The sequence below is a fragment of the Aulonocara stuartgranti genome (assembly GCF_965226115.1).
Source record: "Aulonocara stuartgranti genome assembly, chromosome: 11".
Lineage (NCBI taxonomy): Eukaryota > Metazoa > Chordata > Actinopteri > Cichliformes > Cichlidae > Aulonocara > Aulonocara stuartgranti.
The window spans coordinates 5,300,328-5,319,572 of NC_138947.1; the positions used below are offsets into that span (position 1 = coordinate 5,300,328).

The following is a 19,245-nucleotide window of genomic DNA, read 5'->3' on the forward strand; positions in this document are numbered from 1 at the left end:
GATAAATAAAATTAGTTGGGAGAACTTCAGGTGGGCGGGGCCGCGCGCAGGTGTCTGCTGAATGCGTGCGAGCGCGTGTGTGCACAGAGGAGGGAGAGCGCGACGATACAGCGGAGCTGACCTGCAATCACCGAGAACAGCGGGGACTTAATGATGTTTTGGTCTGCTGATCAAATTTCACATTTTCGCACAATCATTTTGGGCACCTGCTCAGAAAACAAAAGCCTGGCTAAAACTGCTGGCCCGTGTGAACAACTCAGTGTGTGTGTGTGTGTGTGTGTGCATGTGCGTGCGTGCGTGTGTGTGTGTTGCTGCTGCTTTTTTCTTTTACATGTTCTCTTTTATTGTTTTTATAATAGACTACATGCGGGCAGAGACACACGTAAAGTTTGTTTTCTAGTTCCCTTATTCGACACACACACGCACACACACACGCACACACACACACACACACACACACACACACACACACACACGATAAATGAGTATTTATCTCCCTCTACTGGATCCTATCAGTAAAACCACTTTGCTGCCTTTAAATACCCCCAATGAGTGCCATTCACGCATAGAACTCTTACGCAGATCCAGTCTAGTCTTTCAAAAACAATCTGAATTCAATCTGAAGGACCGACTGTGTAAAATACGGTATAAATATGTAGTCACACATTTTGCCAGAAAATACTGAGCATTATCTGTCTGTGCTCAAATCGGTAATGAATATTATATAAAAAAACAGGAAATAAAATGTAGCAGATCGTTATTGAAAATGTTGCAGAAGTTGAATATGATCATTATATGTACTGTTTAGCATACTAACTTGTAGGATAGCATAGTTCAAGAGTCTAAGACTTCAAAGCAATAAAAACATATTTATAAAAATGTAACAATACTGTAGTGATTGTTCAAAGTAAACAGCAGCAGACCGAGTGCTAGAGTTCTGTGAAAGCGAAGACGAACCCCAGCACAGGCAAGGCCAAACACACACAGTCATTGGGCCTAACTGCTCCGATTGTTAAAATTTCCAACAGTTCTTGAAAGCAGCACTGTTATGTGTACGTCGTTTTCACCATAGGCATTATGGGTACAATATGGGGTGAGTTGCATAAGGTTAGAAGAGGCTGCAGTGTGGATGGAGGCTGTCGCCCCGGTCTGTGGTGGACACGGAGCCTTAACGCTGTGTCCTTCCCGCTCTGATGCAGCGGATCAGCAGCCTCGCCGCATGCCGGGAGTTCGGCGGCCTCGTGGCCTGTACAGCGGGGGTCTGTGCCCGCAAGAACAGCTGCAAGCAGCCGGCTGCGCACCGGCAGTGGGACGGTCCGGTTGTGCGTTCCGTGCGTCTTTACACCGTGGCGCCGGGCCGGAGGCTCGTGTTCGCCGGTGTGAAACACAGACTGTTCTGCTCGCAGCATGGAGCTGACGGGCCCAAGGAGAGCTCCGGCCGCCGGCCCGCTATCTCCGTGGTCGGCATTCCAGACCCGATCACATGGATCAGGTGTAAGGTCATCATGTTTGCACTTGATCTGTACTTTGAGTTAGACGTCAACTCTGAGGAGTTTGAAAGAGGTGTGAAGCAGGTAAATACCGACAGGCCGTTTTACTTTTTCATCAGTACTGTCAATAATAAAAAGCAAATTTTTCATGCTTCATATGGACCATTGTTTGAAAGAGTTACCTTTAGTAGTAAATACACGTTTACATCTGATACATCAAGAGGTCATGGATTGGATAACGTAGGTGGGACAACACCACATTAAACTATACCTCGCTAAATAACATTTTGCTCTGTGCTAAAGTTTGCATCACATCACGTGACCTTCATCCGCCTGTTTATCTTCAGCTTTACTTTTTTTAATAGCAGTGTTGTCCCACATGTGCTTGTCCCCCCCCCCAAAAAAGCATTCCCCCCATAAACAAATGCTTTCCACCTTCAGTGAATGCACACGCAGCCAGGGATTGAACCACCAACCTTCTGATTAGTGGATGACCTGCTCTTCTATCTGAGCTACAACCACCCCTACTGAATGAACCTGCTAAGGTGAAAACTGGGCAGGTTCATTGTGCTAATGAAGAACACATAACACGACTGAAAGCAGCAGAGCAGTTACAGTTTCAACTAGAGACTTTTAAGATTGTGTATTTATTTATTTTTCTGGTTATTACCCAGCCTGAGGCAACATGGCAGGTTGTAAACCCGTTTTAAAGATGCAAACACACACTTGTACCATCAGGAATCGCGGCTTTTTATTAAATACTGTGGTTAAAGAGAATAAGCCACCTTTTTGTTCCTCATCCATTCCAGGCCTTGGTTCATGTCTCCAACAAGATGTCCAACGGCAGATATCATGAGCTAAAGGGGATAGTGTCCAATGAGGTAACACATCAAAGACATAACAAAGGTGTATTTAAAAAAAGCTGACTTTGTTGAGACTGTCTCACACAGACAGTACAGGACTGTATCAAACTGTTAGTGTTAATAAAATCTAACATTTAGTATTTATGTCAAATTAAGACTTTTTTTTCCCACTTTCCGTCTTTTTTTTAGTAATGATCGTCTTGTTTTTCCTTCCAGATGTTGGAATATGTTGAGAAGAGGTGTGGGTCTCTCACTGATGCTCAGAGGAAGCAGCTCGGTGTCCAAACGGATGATATTGTATTTGTGCTTCCAGAGGACATCTCTGTCGTCTTTGATCAGTATGGTCAGTTTGTGAAATCAGAACATGGGATGAGGAAGTGATATGAACAGCAGGACGGACTCTGATTTCTGTCTTTTTTTCTTGCAGGTAGGAAGTTTTGCTATATCGTCATGAGATTTTGGATCCTGTCATCACATGAAGGACCCGATGACCCTGAGGGTACAAAAATCTTCAAAGTGGGATCCAGTGAAGACGGCGGTCCACAGAAGAAAATTGTAACTGCTGTTTATGAGTAAGCACTCATCTCGTCATCTGTCAACATCACAAACAAGCCAATCATCCAGAAGCATGGCTTTGAAACAAATATTTCCTCATTCAGCTCTGGCATGTTAGCAGAGCTGAAGCTATGTCTGCTCTTTCTTTGCTTAAAGAAAACTTTTGATCATTAATTTGCTGAAATGTGCCCAAATCTTTGTTTGTTTTACTTCTCCATATAGGCTATGCTGATGCAAAATTAAAGTGTACAAATATTTGCTTAGAGATAATCTTATGTTGGCAAAAGCTCAACGCTACCTGCAGGCCTTCCAGCATACAGCAGGTCTGTTTTTGTTGGGAGGGGAGCAGAGCTGCTGGTGGTGAGTTGAAGGTTTTTAAAGTAAATGCAGAAAGAATAACAGTGAAATGTTCAGAAGGATCCCATGGATGAGGGTCTGTGTTGTATTTAATGCCCCTCTTAAGGAAAGTGGCAAAAGTGACATGTATATTTCTACTGCTACTTCAGTCACTTGAAAGTAAGAAACAAAAATAGTACTGGTAGGAAAAAAAGGGTAAAACAATTATTTCTGCTTTCAATTTGCTTTAAAAACTCTTTTTCATTTTTGTTTTTAAAAACTTTTTAGAATTGTGGAATAAGACTATATAACAGATGAACATATTCACTGGGATGTCACCCATGGGTTGGTTGACATATTTTGAAGCCTTTTTGTTACCATTTGGGGGGGGGGGGGTTAAACCAGAAGTGACCATATTTCATTGAGAAGGTGGAATTTTGCTTACTAGCTGGGTTAGCAGGAATATTTATGTAATATAGTTGTTAATAATATTTGACAGATAGAAGCTTCTTTTGTAGCTCCCTTATGATCGCCATAACAAATGGATCTAAATGTTTGATTTGGCTGATTTTTTTAGGCTGGATGTCCAGGTGTGCTTCCTCCCAGGAATTTGTGTGTGATCTTTCATTCATTAGGTGAATGTGTTAACCACTACACTAAAATCAAACCTGCCCCAAATCACCCACACAGTTAAATTTGAGCTTTACCAGCATCCAGAGATATATGAAATGGTAAAAATGGCCTGCATTTGTATAGCGCTTTACTAGTCCCTAAGGACCCCAAAGTGCTTTACACATCCAGTCATCCACCCATTCACACACCCATTCACACACCCATTCACACACTGTTGATGGCAAGCTACATTGTAGCCACAGCCGCCCTGGGGCGCACTGACAGAAATCTAATATCCCTGGGGTCAAATATCATGTTCTTTTGGAGCCAGCCACAGTGGCCATGTGAGGACCTGAAGTTTATTAAGTTTCTGTGTTGATTCATTTTAGACTCTGAATTTGCAGGTTGGTTTATGACCAACAGCCACACTACTGCGGTGCTTATGGACCTTTAAAACTGAGACTTTTGGAAATGCTGCTAAGCTACTTGGAGTTTGAAAATCTTATCAGCGTATTACGCTCTTTTCACAGTCATCATCTCCTCGTGCTTCTAGTCACTTTATGTAACCATTCTTTAAAATCATGCATCTAGGCAAAGGAATTCATTTATACCATCATGGTTCTTCCTCCCCATCAAGAAATCAAACAGTTTCAGCTTCCTGTTTACGATGGCAGATGCATGTTCAGTGTACTTGAATGGTCATGTGACTGGTTCTGCTATCACACAATGTGTGCAGGGATGATGTGTGAAAAAACAAACTGAGAGGCAGCAACTTTTAGTCCTCTGTCACTGTTGATATATGATGCATTCAGGCACAGTTGTGTCTGTTGGTCAGTGTTTAGAACAACACCCACTACCGTCACATACCTGAAATGAAGCAAATCAATCTTTTTTTTTTCTTTGAAAGCAACCTGGCTGTGCAGAAATCTGATGCCACATCATAAACCTTTGTTATTCTGTGCTTGATCACTGACTGACTGTAAAAGATAAGCAGTAACTTGTAACTTTATTTTCTATTATTTCACCAAATATCAACAAAGAATTGTGGCTTCTTTTTTTTGCCTTAAAGTGTTAAGAAACGTTGGCATAACTGCAATTCCTTCACTGCAAAGGTCTGCTAACTTCCTGTAGTTTGGAATCCAGCTCTGAGTATGTTAAATTCTTCAATAAAGTTTGCTGGTTAAACAAAAAGACAAATCATTCCACACCCACACAGTGCTAACAGTCAAAGCCTCTTTCTGTTCTCAGCCAGTAATCCAGTTGTTGGACCACAGTGTGTGGCTATTCTACCTAATACCCACCTATCTAGTTAGCCAGATTCTCTGTCCTATTGTTCCAGGTCTTAAAATCCTCTCTGAGAAATCCTGTTACACTTCAAATGTTATCCTGAAGGCTCACATGAAACCGACAGTTTGGCATGAAACAGGCGCCATTTTCAGAATTATATACAATTATTTTCAAGGTGAGACAAGAACCAAAACTTAGTTTGAATGTCAGGGTTAGTCGGTCCATCTTTTCTTTCAGCACTTTCAATAAACTTGTACTACTAATCTAGGATGTGCATGATTAACAGTGTGGGAAGTTTTTAACCATCTTTGCTTCGTGTCGTCGCAGATTCCACCGAGAGCTAACGAGGGGAGCCTCTTCTGACTGGACTGTTACCACTGTTTGGCACTGGCACTGGAAACTAGCTGAATAATCTGACTCAGCTTTGCTCAGATTTGTCATTTTTTGCTTTCGCATGGAAGGCAACCTTCAAAGTGAGAAACTGTACTGATCATTTTCCATTTGGATCACATTAAATGGGACCCAGAGTGCTGGAGCTGTGCAGACACTGAGTACTACTTGATGGTTTTTCTTTGATGCCCCTAAAGCCTTACATGTCAGACTAGAAGTAGTGGTACTGTACAGTCTCTCTGATTCACCTGTCAACCCCCGTCAGGCATTTTTAAATGAGATTCTGTATATGCTTCACCATTACTGTTCTTATGGTCTGTTGACTATCTCGTTTGTGTTTTCTTATTGAAAATGTTATCCCTTTAATAGACACTCCAAAGACAAAAACAGTATATGAACAGATTGAAGTTATTTTCTGGATCATTGACCAACTTCATGTACATGCTTATTTTTTTGGGACCTGTCAAGTACATGCTTTATTAAATTGAGTTTGGTCATTTGTCATTGTATTACAGCTGTAACCATGATATCTTTTGTCACGTTCCAAAAGTTATTTTTATTAAATCTGAAAAAGAAACTACAAATTATGATGGAGATACACAGGTATTTTTTCTAGAAACTAAGAAGTAATAATGATCTGATTGGTGTCTGAGTACCAGTATGTTCTATCTATAAACTGCATCACCAATTTCTGTCCTTTCCCTGATGAAAATCAGGACCCAACAGATTCCATTTGTTCTACACCAGAGGTGTCAAACTCCAGTCCTCCAGGGCTGATGTCATGAAACTTGTAAATGTCTCCCTGCTGCAACACACCTGAATAAAATTAGTAGGTCATTAGCAAGACTCTACAGAACTTGACTGCATGCTGAGGTGGCAATTCAGTCATTTGATTCATGTTGCAGCAGCTCATGAGTGAATGAGCATGGTGCAATAAAAGTACATTTTTACACTTACATTAGGAGCTGCCACCTCAGCATGCATTCAAGTTCTACAGAGTCTTGCTAAAGACCTGCTACCTTTTTTCAGGTGTTTTGCAGCAGGGACACATTTACAAGTTTGACATGACATCGGCCCTCAAGCACTGGAGTTTGACACCCCTGCTCTACACCAATGGTTGCCTCTGCAGTTTCTTATCCCCACATTAAAAAGCCTTAAAGAAAACCTAAGGGCTTATGCTCCTTACTTCCTGCCTTATATATACTGCTAGAGTGGCCAAAGTTTAAAATAATAAAGTCAGTGTATGTAAAAGTAATCCATGTGAGCTAATAGCTCAGGTTTCACACTGCAGTTCAGTTTAGCATTTCTTTTTCTTTATTCATTTCTGCTTGCAGCTTCATCAGCAACTAGAACAACACATTGAAATCCCACCTGTTAGTGGTTAAATTGTTGCTAAAGTAGGTTTTGAATACTTGTGCAGACATGCAGTGCCAAATTTGTGGAGTACTTTGGTACTTTGTGGAGCACTGCAGAATAGTTTTTCCCACAAGTGACTATTATAAAGGCCAAGAGAAAACTTTGTTAATATTAGATCTGTATTCTGGTATTCAACTAATACCGGAATTCTGTTAGTGATAAAAAAAAAGCATCAGGGAAGAAAATCCACTTTCTGTAGCAAGCAGAAAGGGACATATGTTCTAGTAGATGGCTGCCAGCGACAAAGTTGAAGCCAGTTCTTGATGGGCCAAAGAGAGCATAACACAAATCTTGTACAAAATGAAAATAGTTATAATAGTATCGTTTTGCTCCAAGCAAGAATGACTAATTCTGCCATAAAATTCTCCACCTTAGCTTGTGTTTGTGCCCACAGTCACTGCCAGCAATGTGTCACTTGTCGAAGACATCACATTTGACAGGCTCGTGAATGTTGCGTGTCATCCAATTCTGTTAAAGCTTGCTGCAGTATTATTAATGTTGACAACATATCTGACAAACAGAGAGGATTCTGTCATTAGCGTCCGCTAATTCATGCATAATGAAACACGCTGAGGATTAGTCTAATTTTCCTGCATGGTAATACGCGGGGTCTGCGGAAGTTTGCGTGGGGGGGGGGATTTTTTATTTTTTTTTATAGTTCCAGTCAAGCATCTCACCGAGTCATAATGGGATTAAATGAGTGTGGTTAGCTTAGTACGTGTCAATATGCTCATGGATATGGTGAGAGTACATTAAACAATTTAACATGCCTGTGCATCACTCACTTTAATGGAAATTAACAAGAAAACATAAACAAGTGGTGAATATACAAAAGCTAATGTTTTTATTAGTTATTTTATTGTTTTTTTGTATGTTCTGACGTGTGAATCAGTCCAGGCTAGACGCCAACTAGTTCATTAATCTGGTTAGCGAAGCAGATTGCAAACAATTCCTCATGCTTTATTTAATGTGTATTTGTATGTTTGCATGTGTCCCAGCTCCAGGACGCTTCAGATTCATTGTGCTGTCTCTGTCAGAGTCTCATTATAAGGTTGATTAATAGAATTACGGGATAAATATGTGTGGAAATCAAAGTTAATACTACTTCTAGACAGAAAAAAAGAGATAAGATTCAGAGAACATACTTAGTATTTACTGACAGCTGCATTTTAATCATAACTGAACTTATTATATGCCAACAAAGGATGGCATGTTGTTTCCAATAAACAGAAAATGTTTGCTCAAACAAAGCACGCCTAAAAACACTAAACTTGATTTTCATTCACTTATTCATATACTGCTGCCATTTGAGAGGGTTGGCAACTACTAGGAGCAAGTTGCAATGTAGTAGTCACGTCAGCACATGAAGGGTCCAGGGACTGAAATACTGAAGCACCTGAACACTCTGATCAGTGGATAGAAACATCACTACAAACTTTTGACATAATACTGAAATGCTGACGTGGCAAATGTGCTGTTCCTATTAATGATGGGTGACATCAACTTCATACGAAGCCCAAAACATGATCAGTGTTTTTAAAACAAAAATCAAAACAAATTAATTGAACAATGAAGTATTTTTGATTAAAACTGTTTATGCCACTCAGCATCACAATTTCTCTGATATTCATTTGTGTGTGTGCACTTTTGTTATACTGATACAGACACGATATTCAGGCAAGATAAACAAACTATAGATCAAAACAAGTTTTGAATGGGACCCAAAAATCTGTGATGTTTGGTATGAAAAAGTACACCTGTGTGTGCTCTCTGAGGAAATCTCAAGAGTGCCTAAAGTAAAAAATGTGCTTAATAGCTGTAAAATCTGCTCTGATGCATAAAGGAGATAAGTTGTTTGTTGCTGTTCCCAGTGATGAAAATAGAGCTTCAAAGAACATCTCAGGTCTTCAGCGTAACATTGCATACGACCAATTCAATGACGCAAGAAATAATTCCATATAGTGAAAAAAATAAAATACCACAGCAAGTGCAGTATGTCTCTTCACATAACCTCCTTTTTGAATGGGTGTTCTGCCAGAAACTGTTAAGTGGCTTCCAGCAAATTCATTAAATAACATAAAAGGCAGCAACCTACAAAGCCTTAATCCAAAAAATAGGTCAAGATTTTTAAAAACAGTTTCATTTCTTGCGTCCTTTTTATATATTTTTACATTTTAATTTTAATTCAGGTAAGTAGATCTTTATCCATAAAATATATAACACGCGATTGTGTAGAAGATGCAGTTTTCATCAGCAGTAGTTTTTGTTTTGTTGAAGACTGTAGCAGCACAGAAAGGATTCAAATTTAACTCAGTCTCTTTGGAATATTTTCATATCAATGCAGATCTTTCATAGCTGACTCTGAAATCATTTAAACAGCCTATGCACTGCAAGTTCCCCTGTTGCAAAGACAGAGGAAATGCAAACAGCGTTCTTTCCTGCTCTTAAAAAAGACTTTAGCTGACAATAAGCTGTGAGAATTATGAGAATGGTGGTTTAAAAAAAGCTTTCCTAACAAACTAAAACAAATTTTTGTGAGAAGGACAAACTTCTATGGATGAGGAAAATTGTTAGTGTTAAAAAAAAAAAAACCCTTCGGTATTACATTGCTTTTATTTCCCTGAGAACGTTGCGGAAATTCTCCACACAAACCTCCCTGGTCGGTTGCTTCATTGACGCGAGTTCCCAGGCTTCCTCAAACGTCTCCTCCGAAATATTCACACCAGCATTCCTGAAGATTGTTGCAATCTGTAAGAAATATGTCAGTAACAGTAAGAAAGATTCAAGCAATGAAGTCAAGCAGTGAAGCTGCTCAGGCACACTGTTGTCTGCCATTTCTTACTCATCACTGTCATCGCTCTGTTATTCTTTCATAAATGGAGTCTGGCAGCCCCCAACTCTCTATGGTAAAATATTTTTAAATCTGGCAGGCTGATAACAGAAAGACCATAATATGTATAAAAGACTGGACTGGACTATAGACGGTAACTTTGACGGATTGGGGTTGGTATTTTGTTTGTTGAATCTTTGGTTATGTGTTTGGAACCAGAATGGCTCGTAAATGGACAAGAGTGAGGGGGGGCTACGCTATTAGCTAAGGCTACCAACCTGACTTAGTAAGCTGCATCCACAGATTGTTAATTAGTGCTAACATAAAAAATTCTTGCTTCAATTTAACCCATGAGTGGAGACCTCTTGGACAGTCTTGTTCAGTAACTTGAATTAATTGAGGTTAGAAGAGTGTCTTGGCACCTACGTGACACTCAGAGCAGCCATGCGCTTAATTATTCCTACATTTGGCGTTTACAGTTTAAACTAGTTATTTTTAAAAATGTTCTAATAAAGCGGGAAATTAGCTGTGGACACCAAAATGGTTTATATCTGCTCTACTTTAAACATGAGATTCTAGAGGAGCTGACACACTTCTGAAGCCAGCCTTAAGTGGTCTTAGAGGAACTGCACTTTCTGGTACTTCTGTTCTGACTTTATTTTTCAGCTCTCTGGAAGGACTCCTGATTACTTTCACCATTTCATTTGCATTTTATACTGTATTTCTACACCTTCCAGGGCTCTAGACTAACTTGTTGCCACGGTTGTGCTGGTGCGACTTTTCTTAGGCGCACCAGCACAAAATTTAAGAGCACCCAAATTTTTCAACTGCACCGCTTAACACCGCAGTTTTACACTTCGCACTTTTTGGGGGGGAAATTTTCTGTCCATACAGACAATATTGATTTGCAAATGATTAACTAACAATCTTGTCAACACAAAGTTCTTTATTTGGAGCACAGTTCTACAAGAAAGATAAGTTACTGAAAAAGTGCTTGTGCTTAAAATGCTTTGGCAATATTGTAGACAATGTTAAACTTAATCATCACATTGGCCTCCTTTGACGACCTGTTTGCTGCTGCCTGTCACTGAAAGGCAGTGGGGAGAGGGGACACTTGGACAGTGCATTTATCGCAGCATATAATGTGTTTTCTGGATACACTGTGCTTTTTCAGCGTTCAGAGATTGATGGCTCCGTGTCAGAGCACTGGCTATGAATTTCAGGCGGATCAGGCCTTAACTTAACAAAAAAGTTATCAATAGTTCTTTTCATCTTTTTTTATTACCCACACCTACATCCACTTCTGTCAGGCCTAGGCTACTCACTAAGGCTGGGCATCGTCACTGATTTCTATAATCCATTCGATTCCGAATTACAAGGTCCCGATTCGATTAGATTAATTTTTACCCAGACAGTCAGAAATATTATAATTCTGATCATTTATCAGTACTGATACATGTGAGGCTTTATCAGAGGTGTAGCATCACAGCAGCAGATGCCTTTGTATCAAAGTAACTGAGGATAAAACACAGAAAAACATGAAGGAGATTTTCCTGGCCTGGCTATATCTGGCTATATCTTTCAACGTAGCACTCTTAATTCTTATTCTCATGTATATATCTCATGTATATCTCATGCACATATCTTCCCACGTAGCACTTTTAATTCTTATCCCTACTTTTATTTTTTTCCATGTCTATTTAAGTGCTATTTATGACACTGTTTGCACTGAAGCACCGCAGCAATTTCCTAATGTTGTAAACCTGCTCAACATTTGGCAATAAACCCCATTCTGATTCTGATTCTGATTCTAGCAGATAACCTTGAAAATATACTGCAGTAGTAATTATGCATATTTTGCATAATTTTAAAAAGTTTAAATTTCTTCAGTATTGAACAGCAGAAATTAAATGACCTCTGATGAGAAAGCCTAAGTAAAAAAAACCCCAAAAAAACAACAACAAACAAACAAACTAAAAACAACAGCGTGATTTTTATCGTGGTGAAAGCAAAACAGCAAAGGTAAGAGGGAATTCATGACGACATTTATTAAATGTGAAGCGTAGTTTGGGTCTTGTTTTGCTGCTGGTTCAGTAAATTTGGTTGGAGAGAGACAAAACCTGCAGCTCAGAATCTAGCACAAAAAAGACGTAAACACAAAGCAGACCGATGCTTCAGAATCAGCGAGCTGTTGGCTTTCAGCCCCGACGGCATGTCCATGCTGTCAGGTGAGAAAGCCGAGAAAGAGAAAGCTGATTCTGATGTGTCGGGTCCAAGCTCTGTGTTTACATCTTTGTGTGGAATCCGTTTACCTGCTCTCATTTACTGTTTGGTGGTTGTTCAAATAGTTTTGTGAGCTTTAACCTGAGATTCTGCCGCAAAATACATTTATATTTAAAACTCGATTCAAGATTTAATGAATTGATATCGCTTTATTCCAGCTACTCACCTCTCTCTATCCACCTGTACTTTCAAATGTACACACGAAATTGAAAAATTTGGTTGCTGGTCGCACTCTAGAGCCCTGCCTTCAGTAATTTCACATTTAGACGTATTTATGCATGTAATTCTTCCACCATTGTGGGGGGACACCAAGTCATTCCTAAGCCAGCCAAGACATGAAATCTCTCCAGCAAAAACTGTCCATAAAAACTGAACAGAATCAGTGACAAAAGGCAGCCCTGGCAGAGGTCAGAGTTCAGCATCCATGAGAATGAGTTTGACTTACTGCCAGCAAAGATTCTGAATTGATCTTTAAAAAACAAAGAAAAAAGAAAAACTCAGACATAAGCCTTTCTTAGGCAGATACATTATATGGGCCAGACTTTGATGCAGTAAATGAGATTACCCACATCAGTGGTGTTTATTTTATGGAACAGACCCCATTGTTGTGCATCAACTGACCTATAGTGTAATAACTTTTTAAACGCTTATCTCACTTATCCTAACTTCAAAAGCACAATGCTGTAATAACTTTTTTCCTCTGTGTCAGAAAAAAAATGTAAAATTGTTTCTGTTGGCAAATAATAATAACAATAATGTTCTTTTTCATACAAATAATAAAAGATGGTGAGATTTGAAAGATAGACAGTGCCACCCCAGTCTCATCTATAGGCTGTACCTCCTCCTTGCTGCGAGGACAGAAGAAATGTTCCTCATAAACACCTTGCAGGGCATGAACTGATGGATGTAGAAGATCTCCAGCTGTGGATGTATCGCCATAATTGTTTTTGTCACTGACTCTTTTAATGCGAGGAGCTGGAAGATCTGAGCGCACAGATGGGATCCCGTATGTACGTCCATCTATTTAAAGAGAGACCAGATGATGTACAGGGAAGGGAGTAAAAAGTAAGCAAACTACGTAAAACATTTCTAAAATACAAAAGGATGTTTTCAAATATGCACAATCTAAAATATCTCATGTATTTGATTTTATTAAAAATGGCTGGTTTTGATGAGTTGGTACGACAGTGATTTGAACTGTGTCATGAGGAAGATCTGTGTTTAAGAAGAAGTGAATGACAGTGGATTCCTGGTATATTCCTTCCTTAATCTTGTCCAAAGCGAGAAGCAGCTTTAATAGCGCAAAACATATTTGTCAGCTTAAAGTCTCCTGACTTACCTGATGGGAAACGACCAGCGCCTGCAGCCCCGATGAGGGAGGAGGTAGTTCTGAAGTGGTCTGGGGCTGCCCTTGTCTGCCTAAGGCTTCTAAGAGTTTTCAGTGAGCTGCCTGGCTCAACAGGCTGCAAGTCCTCAAGATCAACCAACCGACAGGCATGAAGCTGTGCTGTCACTCTTTCTATGTCACCTGGAGCTGAGCTGGTTTGACGCTCTGCAGATAAATTAATCAGACCAAAATGTAAAAACTACTTAAATCTGTCGTCTTTTGGCATTCCATATTGTCGGTGGTATCAGTGCAGTTTTAGTTCTGTGATGAAGCATAAAATCAACCGATAGATTAAATTGCCTTCTTCTTACCATTTGCAATAATGCACTGCTCTCGAATGTTGATGGGCATTTTGTCTTTCCAGTTGAGAAAGTTGGCAAACTCCAGAAAGTTGATAAACCCGTCCTTGTCTGTGTCACAGTAGTCCATCAGGTCATCCAGGACCGACTCACTGACGTTCAGCTGGAACTGATGACACACTGCACGCAGGTCCTCTTTGTCAATCATCCCCTTTCCTTTCTGGTAATTAACATAAAAAACAGATTCATAATCCCTATAAACACATTTTGAACATGTAGAATCTGTAGGCAATGGGCAAAATATTTGGTACTGGTTTCTAGTTTCATAAATAACAACCCTTTGAACCCATACAGACTTCGGTATGTGTTTAGAAGTGTGACACAAGTCTGCAAAATGAGAATTAAAGCTCTATTACTTTGAAAATCATCTTACCACAGAGTCACACATCACTGGCTTTATCTTAAAACCAACAGCTTGACTTCCTTACTACCAGCACTTTGACTTATCAAACACAAGTTGGCAACCTGTTGTGAGTCTATTCATACCTTGTCATAATGTCTGAATGCCTTTAGCAAGGAGGGGAAGTTTTCAAAGTTGACCTTCTTGAGGTGATGCCTCACTGCATTCACCAGGCTGCGCTGTCTGTCTGGGCCTCTCGTGTACTGCCTTGGACCTGTGGAGTAGATCAGCTCTCCAATGCCTGCAAAGGAAGTATTTGTTGTCTTCAACTGAAAAAGCTTTTTCTAAGGACACACCAAATATTCCCGTATGTAAGGCGGGAGAACATTTTTATACAAAATTTACCAAAATCATCCGGTGGTAAGACCATTCCAAACGTGTGATCAGGCAGAACAGGCAAAGTTTTTTCTCTCCTGAAGAACATGAAAAGAAATGGGAAAATTTAATAAAATCTTAGTGAGATAATTACAGGTCTCATATGTTTCATTACAGACAGTTTAAAAAAAAAAAAAAAAAAAAAAAAGTACTTGACGATGGTTTTGCCCATTTGTTGTGCTATCTTCTCTCTGTTCCCAGATCTCTTCCAAGCAGCTGGATTGTAAAACCTAAGAAAAAAATATGAACAATTCGAGTTGGCTTTCACTTTTTAAATTAGAAGGACAAGGAGCAGATATGCAGTGTTAAGGAAAAACAAAAGAATTTGCTGCATGGCCACTTTATTTCGGTGCTTACTTCTGTGATTCACCCAGCCAATGAAGAGTTTTGCCAAGATTACGGCCATCGTTGAAATGAGGTGTGAGGATCCCAAACCTGCTGTCTTTACTGTAACGAGTCCTGTCATAATTTCTATTAATTTGTTCACCTGGAATAAAGTAAGATAATCACACTGTGGTGAAAATGATGAAATGAATTCCAGAAATAGACCGTTAGTGGAAAGAGTAAAGACAGCATCAATAGTATGATTTTCTTCATTCTTACCAACAAAATAGGCATTACGGCTACGGATGTAAGCATCATGTGCCACCTCAGCTTCCCTCTCTACCTCCTGTGCTGTTTTTGCAGGGTTAATAATCTCACGCACACCCAAACCTTGATGAAAGGAACGGGAGATAGTCAGAAAATATATAAAGAAATATAAGAAAAATATATAAATATAAGAAAACTTAGAATGTAAAACAAAAAATGTAAAAGTTTTAAAATGTTTCAATGACAGCACACAACCATTACAAACTTAGCCTCCTGGGACCTGGTGTCCACATATGTGGACATCACATTTTGGGTTGTCTAGACCAAAATACTAAATTTTGCCCTACAAGAGCCCGATATCCACTTACAAGGACATTATACTGCCACTGTTCTATCAAAATTTAAAGTGAATGTCCTCATATGTGGATCACATTTTTCTTAGAAACAAAACTCAGGTAAAAAAATAAAAGAAAATCACGTAATCCTTTGTTTTTACATTCATCAGGTCCCAAATAGCTCAAATAGCAAAGAGAAATTAAAAATGCATGCCATGAGTTTCGGTCTTAGGAGGTTAAACCAACTTTCTTGTTGTTTTATTAGCTTTTGACTTATTTAATGTTATACATACCTTTTACTGTTTTTATGCCAAATGTAGTTTTCTCATTACACAATGGGGGGAGTTCAGAACGTTGGACACATGATCTGCCTAGAGGAGCCTTCTTATTTGAGGCATATACAGATTCACTTAGTTCTTGTAACTTCTGCTGGAACAAGGTCTTTGGGGATGGATTTAGCAAGCTTTCACTCTGTAGGAATGATGTAAAACGATTATTGTCAGTCAGTATTCTAAATGTGTCATTGTATACTTTAAATTTTCTACTCAAAGCAACATTGTGCACCAGCTTCCAAACACGGTGACATCACAAAACAGATGTGAATACAGAGAAAACTCCAGAAAGCAAATAGAAAAACCATCATCAATGTCTGCTTCTTAGGAAAATTCAATTTGAGGGGTAACATAAAATCATGAAAAAAGCAAATGACTTACTTAGGGAAACCACTATAATACAGCAGTACAATAAATGCGTCTGACAGGGGTAGATCGTTTTTACTTCCAACATACAAACGTACAAATACATCCTCTTGCACCGCTTCGCCTCTAATGCCATGTGCACACAGGCAGGTCAGAAAAGAAGGAAAATGGAAGAGAAGGTCCAATATTAGGCTTTTTCATTCTACGACAAAGCCAGTAAGTAGTGAGCCAGTGCTTTTTCAAGTGTTGTTGATCATTTCCTAAGTAATCCTACATTAATATTTTCCATCCCTTATAATTTGTTGATCATTATCAATCTCAGTTGATATGTGCTCAAGTCCAAAAGAGCATCCCAAAACACAGATACTGTATGTGTGTCTGTGAAGGTTCTCAGTCATCCAGGTCATTGTAGTCAAAGGAGCTTGGAAAGAAAAGGGTCTGGACTTCTTTAAGTTGCTTGAAGACGTTTCACCTCTCATCCGAGAAGCTTCTTCAGTTCTAAGGGTCAAATGGTGGAGAGTCCCAGATTTAAACCCAGTGGGAGTTTCCCCCCAAAGAGGGACAAAGGACCCCTGATGATCCTCTACCTAATCACATGAGCCAAGGTGTGAAAGCGGGTGTGGGTCACAATCAGCCAGGGTTTCGGGTGAGCTCATTGTGAAACCTGGCCCCACCCTATCATGTGATTTCCTGAGGTCAGATGGCCCAGGATGTGAGTGGGCGTTAAGGCGTCTGGGAAGGGATCTCAAAACTGGATTATAGATGGCAGACAGTTGGTGTCGTAAACCACCGCCTCTGTTCAAAGATGGTCGCTCACAGGGGACGTAAATGGCTTCTTTCACTCCTCTTTCAAACCATCTGTCCTCTCTGTCCAAAATGTGAATGTTGGCATCCTCGAAAGAGAACGCCCAATTAAGATAACCGCATGTTTTAAGTGCTTCCTTTACATGTGTGTGTTCCTTCTTTTTCCCTTCAGGCTTAGAGGGAACATGTTCTGCCCGGTGGTGTAGGGTCCTAATTACCCCAAGTTTGTGTTCCAGAGGGTGATGGGAATCAAAGAGGAGGTACTGGTCCGTGTGTGTGGGCTTCCGGTAAACTTCAATGTTGAGGTTGCCATTCTCTTCAATGTGCACAGCGCAGTCCTGTATACTGTATGTGTGTGTTTTGAATGTGCACAAAAGTAGCCTTATATCTGATATCTGCACTCTAAAGCTTGTCATAAATCATGAAGAGTACAAACAAAAGTAAATCATACACATTTGAACACAAACTTAACAGGGATAACAAAAACAGAATAAGTGAGAGCCTCACTGTATTTTAATCCAGGATAGTTTGAACTTTTGCCAATGTTTTTGACATTTTTTTATCATAAATTGATGTACAAAAGGTAAAAATTCACATATGAGCATCCTCCAAATCTTGAAATGAAATCTATTACTACTTTATCAACTGTAAGGTGGTGAGACTTCCTTCCTTCCATACTTAAGTCACTAAAGTCAAAGTCAAAGTCCAACTTAAACAACAGTACAGTTGTACACAGTTACATACAGGATATTATTTGTAGCAAGTGCTAGTTTAAGTGCTAGTTCAAGTGTAACTTTTTATTGTGATTGCACAGTCATACTTTGTAAAATAGTGAAGGAAATTGTAGTACTACCATACATCAAAGATGTACAGCAGTATAAACAAAACAAAATAAATAAATTCCATATATATGGAATAAAAAATATACAGTGTGTCCAGAAAATTTTATATACTATATTATATTTAATTTTCTGCACTGTATAAATGCCATTTCATTTATTGTGTCAATTCCATTTAAGTTATATGAGCCTTAAATCCACTACCAAGCAGAGCAATACATGAGTCATTGGTCATGATCTAAACAAAATATCAACCTATCAAATTTCAGTTTAGTTAAAAACCTTCCCTGTTGTCCCTTTAACAATCACAGGAAGCTCATACTCACAGTGAGGGGTGCTTTGGTGATGACACCATGAACAAGAGTGCTGCCAACATCTGGGTCATTTGCCTTCCCTGTGTGGACTCGGATAGTTCCTGGTCCGGGCTGGTTGCTATTGCGGAATTTCCTCACCACCGGTGGAGTCGTGGGCTGAAATTTACAGGGAAAGAGTTAACCCACAATTTCACACATTTTGTCTAAAAATAATAATAAATCTGATTAATAATCCCAACAGATGTAAAACAACTGTTTTAAACTGAGATAATAGATAGAGACGTCCAAAGAGCTTCAAGTGATTTTTCGGGGGGGGGGGGGGGGGTTTCACTTGGAAGTTATACTTTCCAACAATTATCCCCACTTCCGGATGCTCTGAATGCCATGTCTAAACACATAAAAATGAACTCACTCTTTCCACTTCTCGTAAGCAGATTTTGACACTGTCTCCTGGAGGTATTAATTTCCCGGCCTGCATTAAAGAAAAAAAAAAGTTCACTATGGTTAATATTAGAGAAATAAAGGTCTATTTTACTAAAACAATACAATAGCAGTACGATAGCACAGGATAAGCTATCTTAAAATAGACTTACTTTCGGTATATTTCGGATTCTGTCAGTACATTTCACTTCGCTAGACGTGTTAATGTCAGTCATAATGAATTTAGATAGAGCCTTTGTAAAGTTTGTCTCTAACTAGGTATGGGAAGTTTTTAAGGCCAAACGGGTTTCTGTCGTGCTCGGACGCAGAGCTGTGCACCTGTTTAAGTACCGTTGCCTAGCAACATAGTTCAGCAATTCAACTTAATACTCTAGTTTGGTTTAAAATACCTTTCAAGCGAATCAAAGATTGTGATAACCAATGGGGAGACCATGTGAATGACTAACTTGTCCAAAATAAAACACATTGTCTAATGTATTTATTGCTTTGAGTCAGTGGCATTAACCTTGAACCGCAATCCCTGCTTTTAGCTCACTAGCTTAAAGATAAAAAAAAAAATGTAAATACTCTCTTTTGTTATTTTGGAGACAGACATATTTCAATAAATTTGGTATGAATCCTGGCGTGTGATTGGTTGGCC

At 39.3% G+C, this 19,245-nt stretch overlaps 3 protein-coding genes across 4 annotated transcripts in view; 1 reads left to right on the forward strand and 2 right to left on the reverse strand.

Moving 5' to 3' along the window:
• satb1b (SATB homeobox 1b) overlaps positions 1-9,622 on the reverse strand; it is a 104,523-nt gene extending 94,901 nt beyond the window's left edge. Inside the window, exon 1 of the mRNA XM_082550297.1 lies at positions 9,602-9,622. The gene's annotated coding sequence lies outside the window, so the exon portion shown is untranslated. The remainder of the gene's footprint in view (positions 1-9,601) is intronic.
• Positions 1,046-6,697, forward strand: LOC309716485 (m-AAA protease-interacting protein 1, mitochondrial). 2 transcript variants are annotated; one of them, XM_082550303.1, is made up of 5 exons: positions 1,046-1,574; positions 2,300-2,371; positions 2,570-2,691; positions 2,785-2,925; positions 5,471-6,697. In XM_082550303.1, the coding sequence occupies exons 1-5, from the start codon at positions 1,194-1,196 to the stop codon at positions 5,553-5,555; spliced, it is 801 nt and encodes a 266-aa protein (XP_082406429.1). In that variant the 5' UTR covers positions 1,046-1,193; the 3' UTR covers positions 5,556-6,697. The 2 variants fall into 2 exon arrangements, with proteins under 2 accessions (XP_082406429.1, XP_082406428.1); XM_082550302.1 differs by having other exon boundaries at positions 1,048-1,574; positions 2,570-2,696; positions 2,781-2,925.
• On the reverse strand, positions 7,572-19,192 carry efhb (EF-hand domain family, member B). Its single transcript, XM_082550299.1, has 13 exons — positions 18,758-19,192; positions 18,577-18,636; positions 18,177-18,320; positions 15,803-15,980; positions 15,187-15,297; positions 14,941-15,070; positions 14,736-14,813; positions 14,554-14,621; positions 14,295-14,449; positions 13,761-13,968; positions 13,402-13,614; positions 12,901-13,082; positions 7,572-9,697 (listed from the first exon to the last, which is right to left on the reverse strand). The coding sequence occupies exons 1-13, from the start codon at positions 18,818-18,820 to the stop codon at positions 9,551-9,553; spliced, it is 1,737 nt and encodes a 578-aa protein (XP_082406425.1). The 5' UTR covers positions 18,821-19,192; the 3' UTR covers positions 7,572-9,550.
• Between the last annotated feature and the right edge of the window lie 53 nt (positions 19,193-19,245).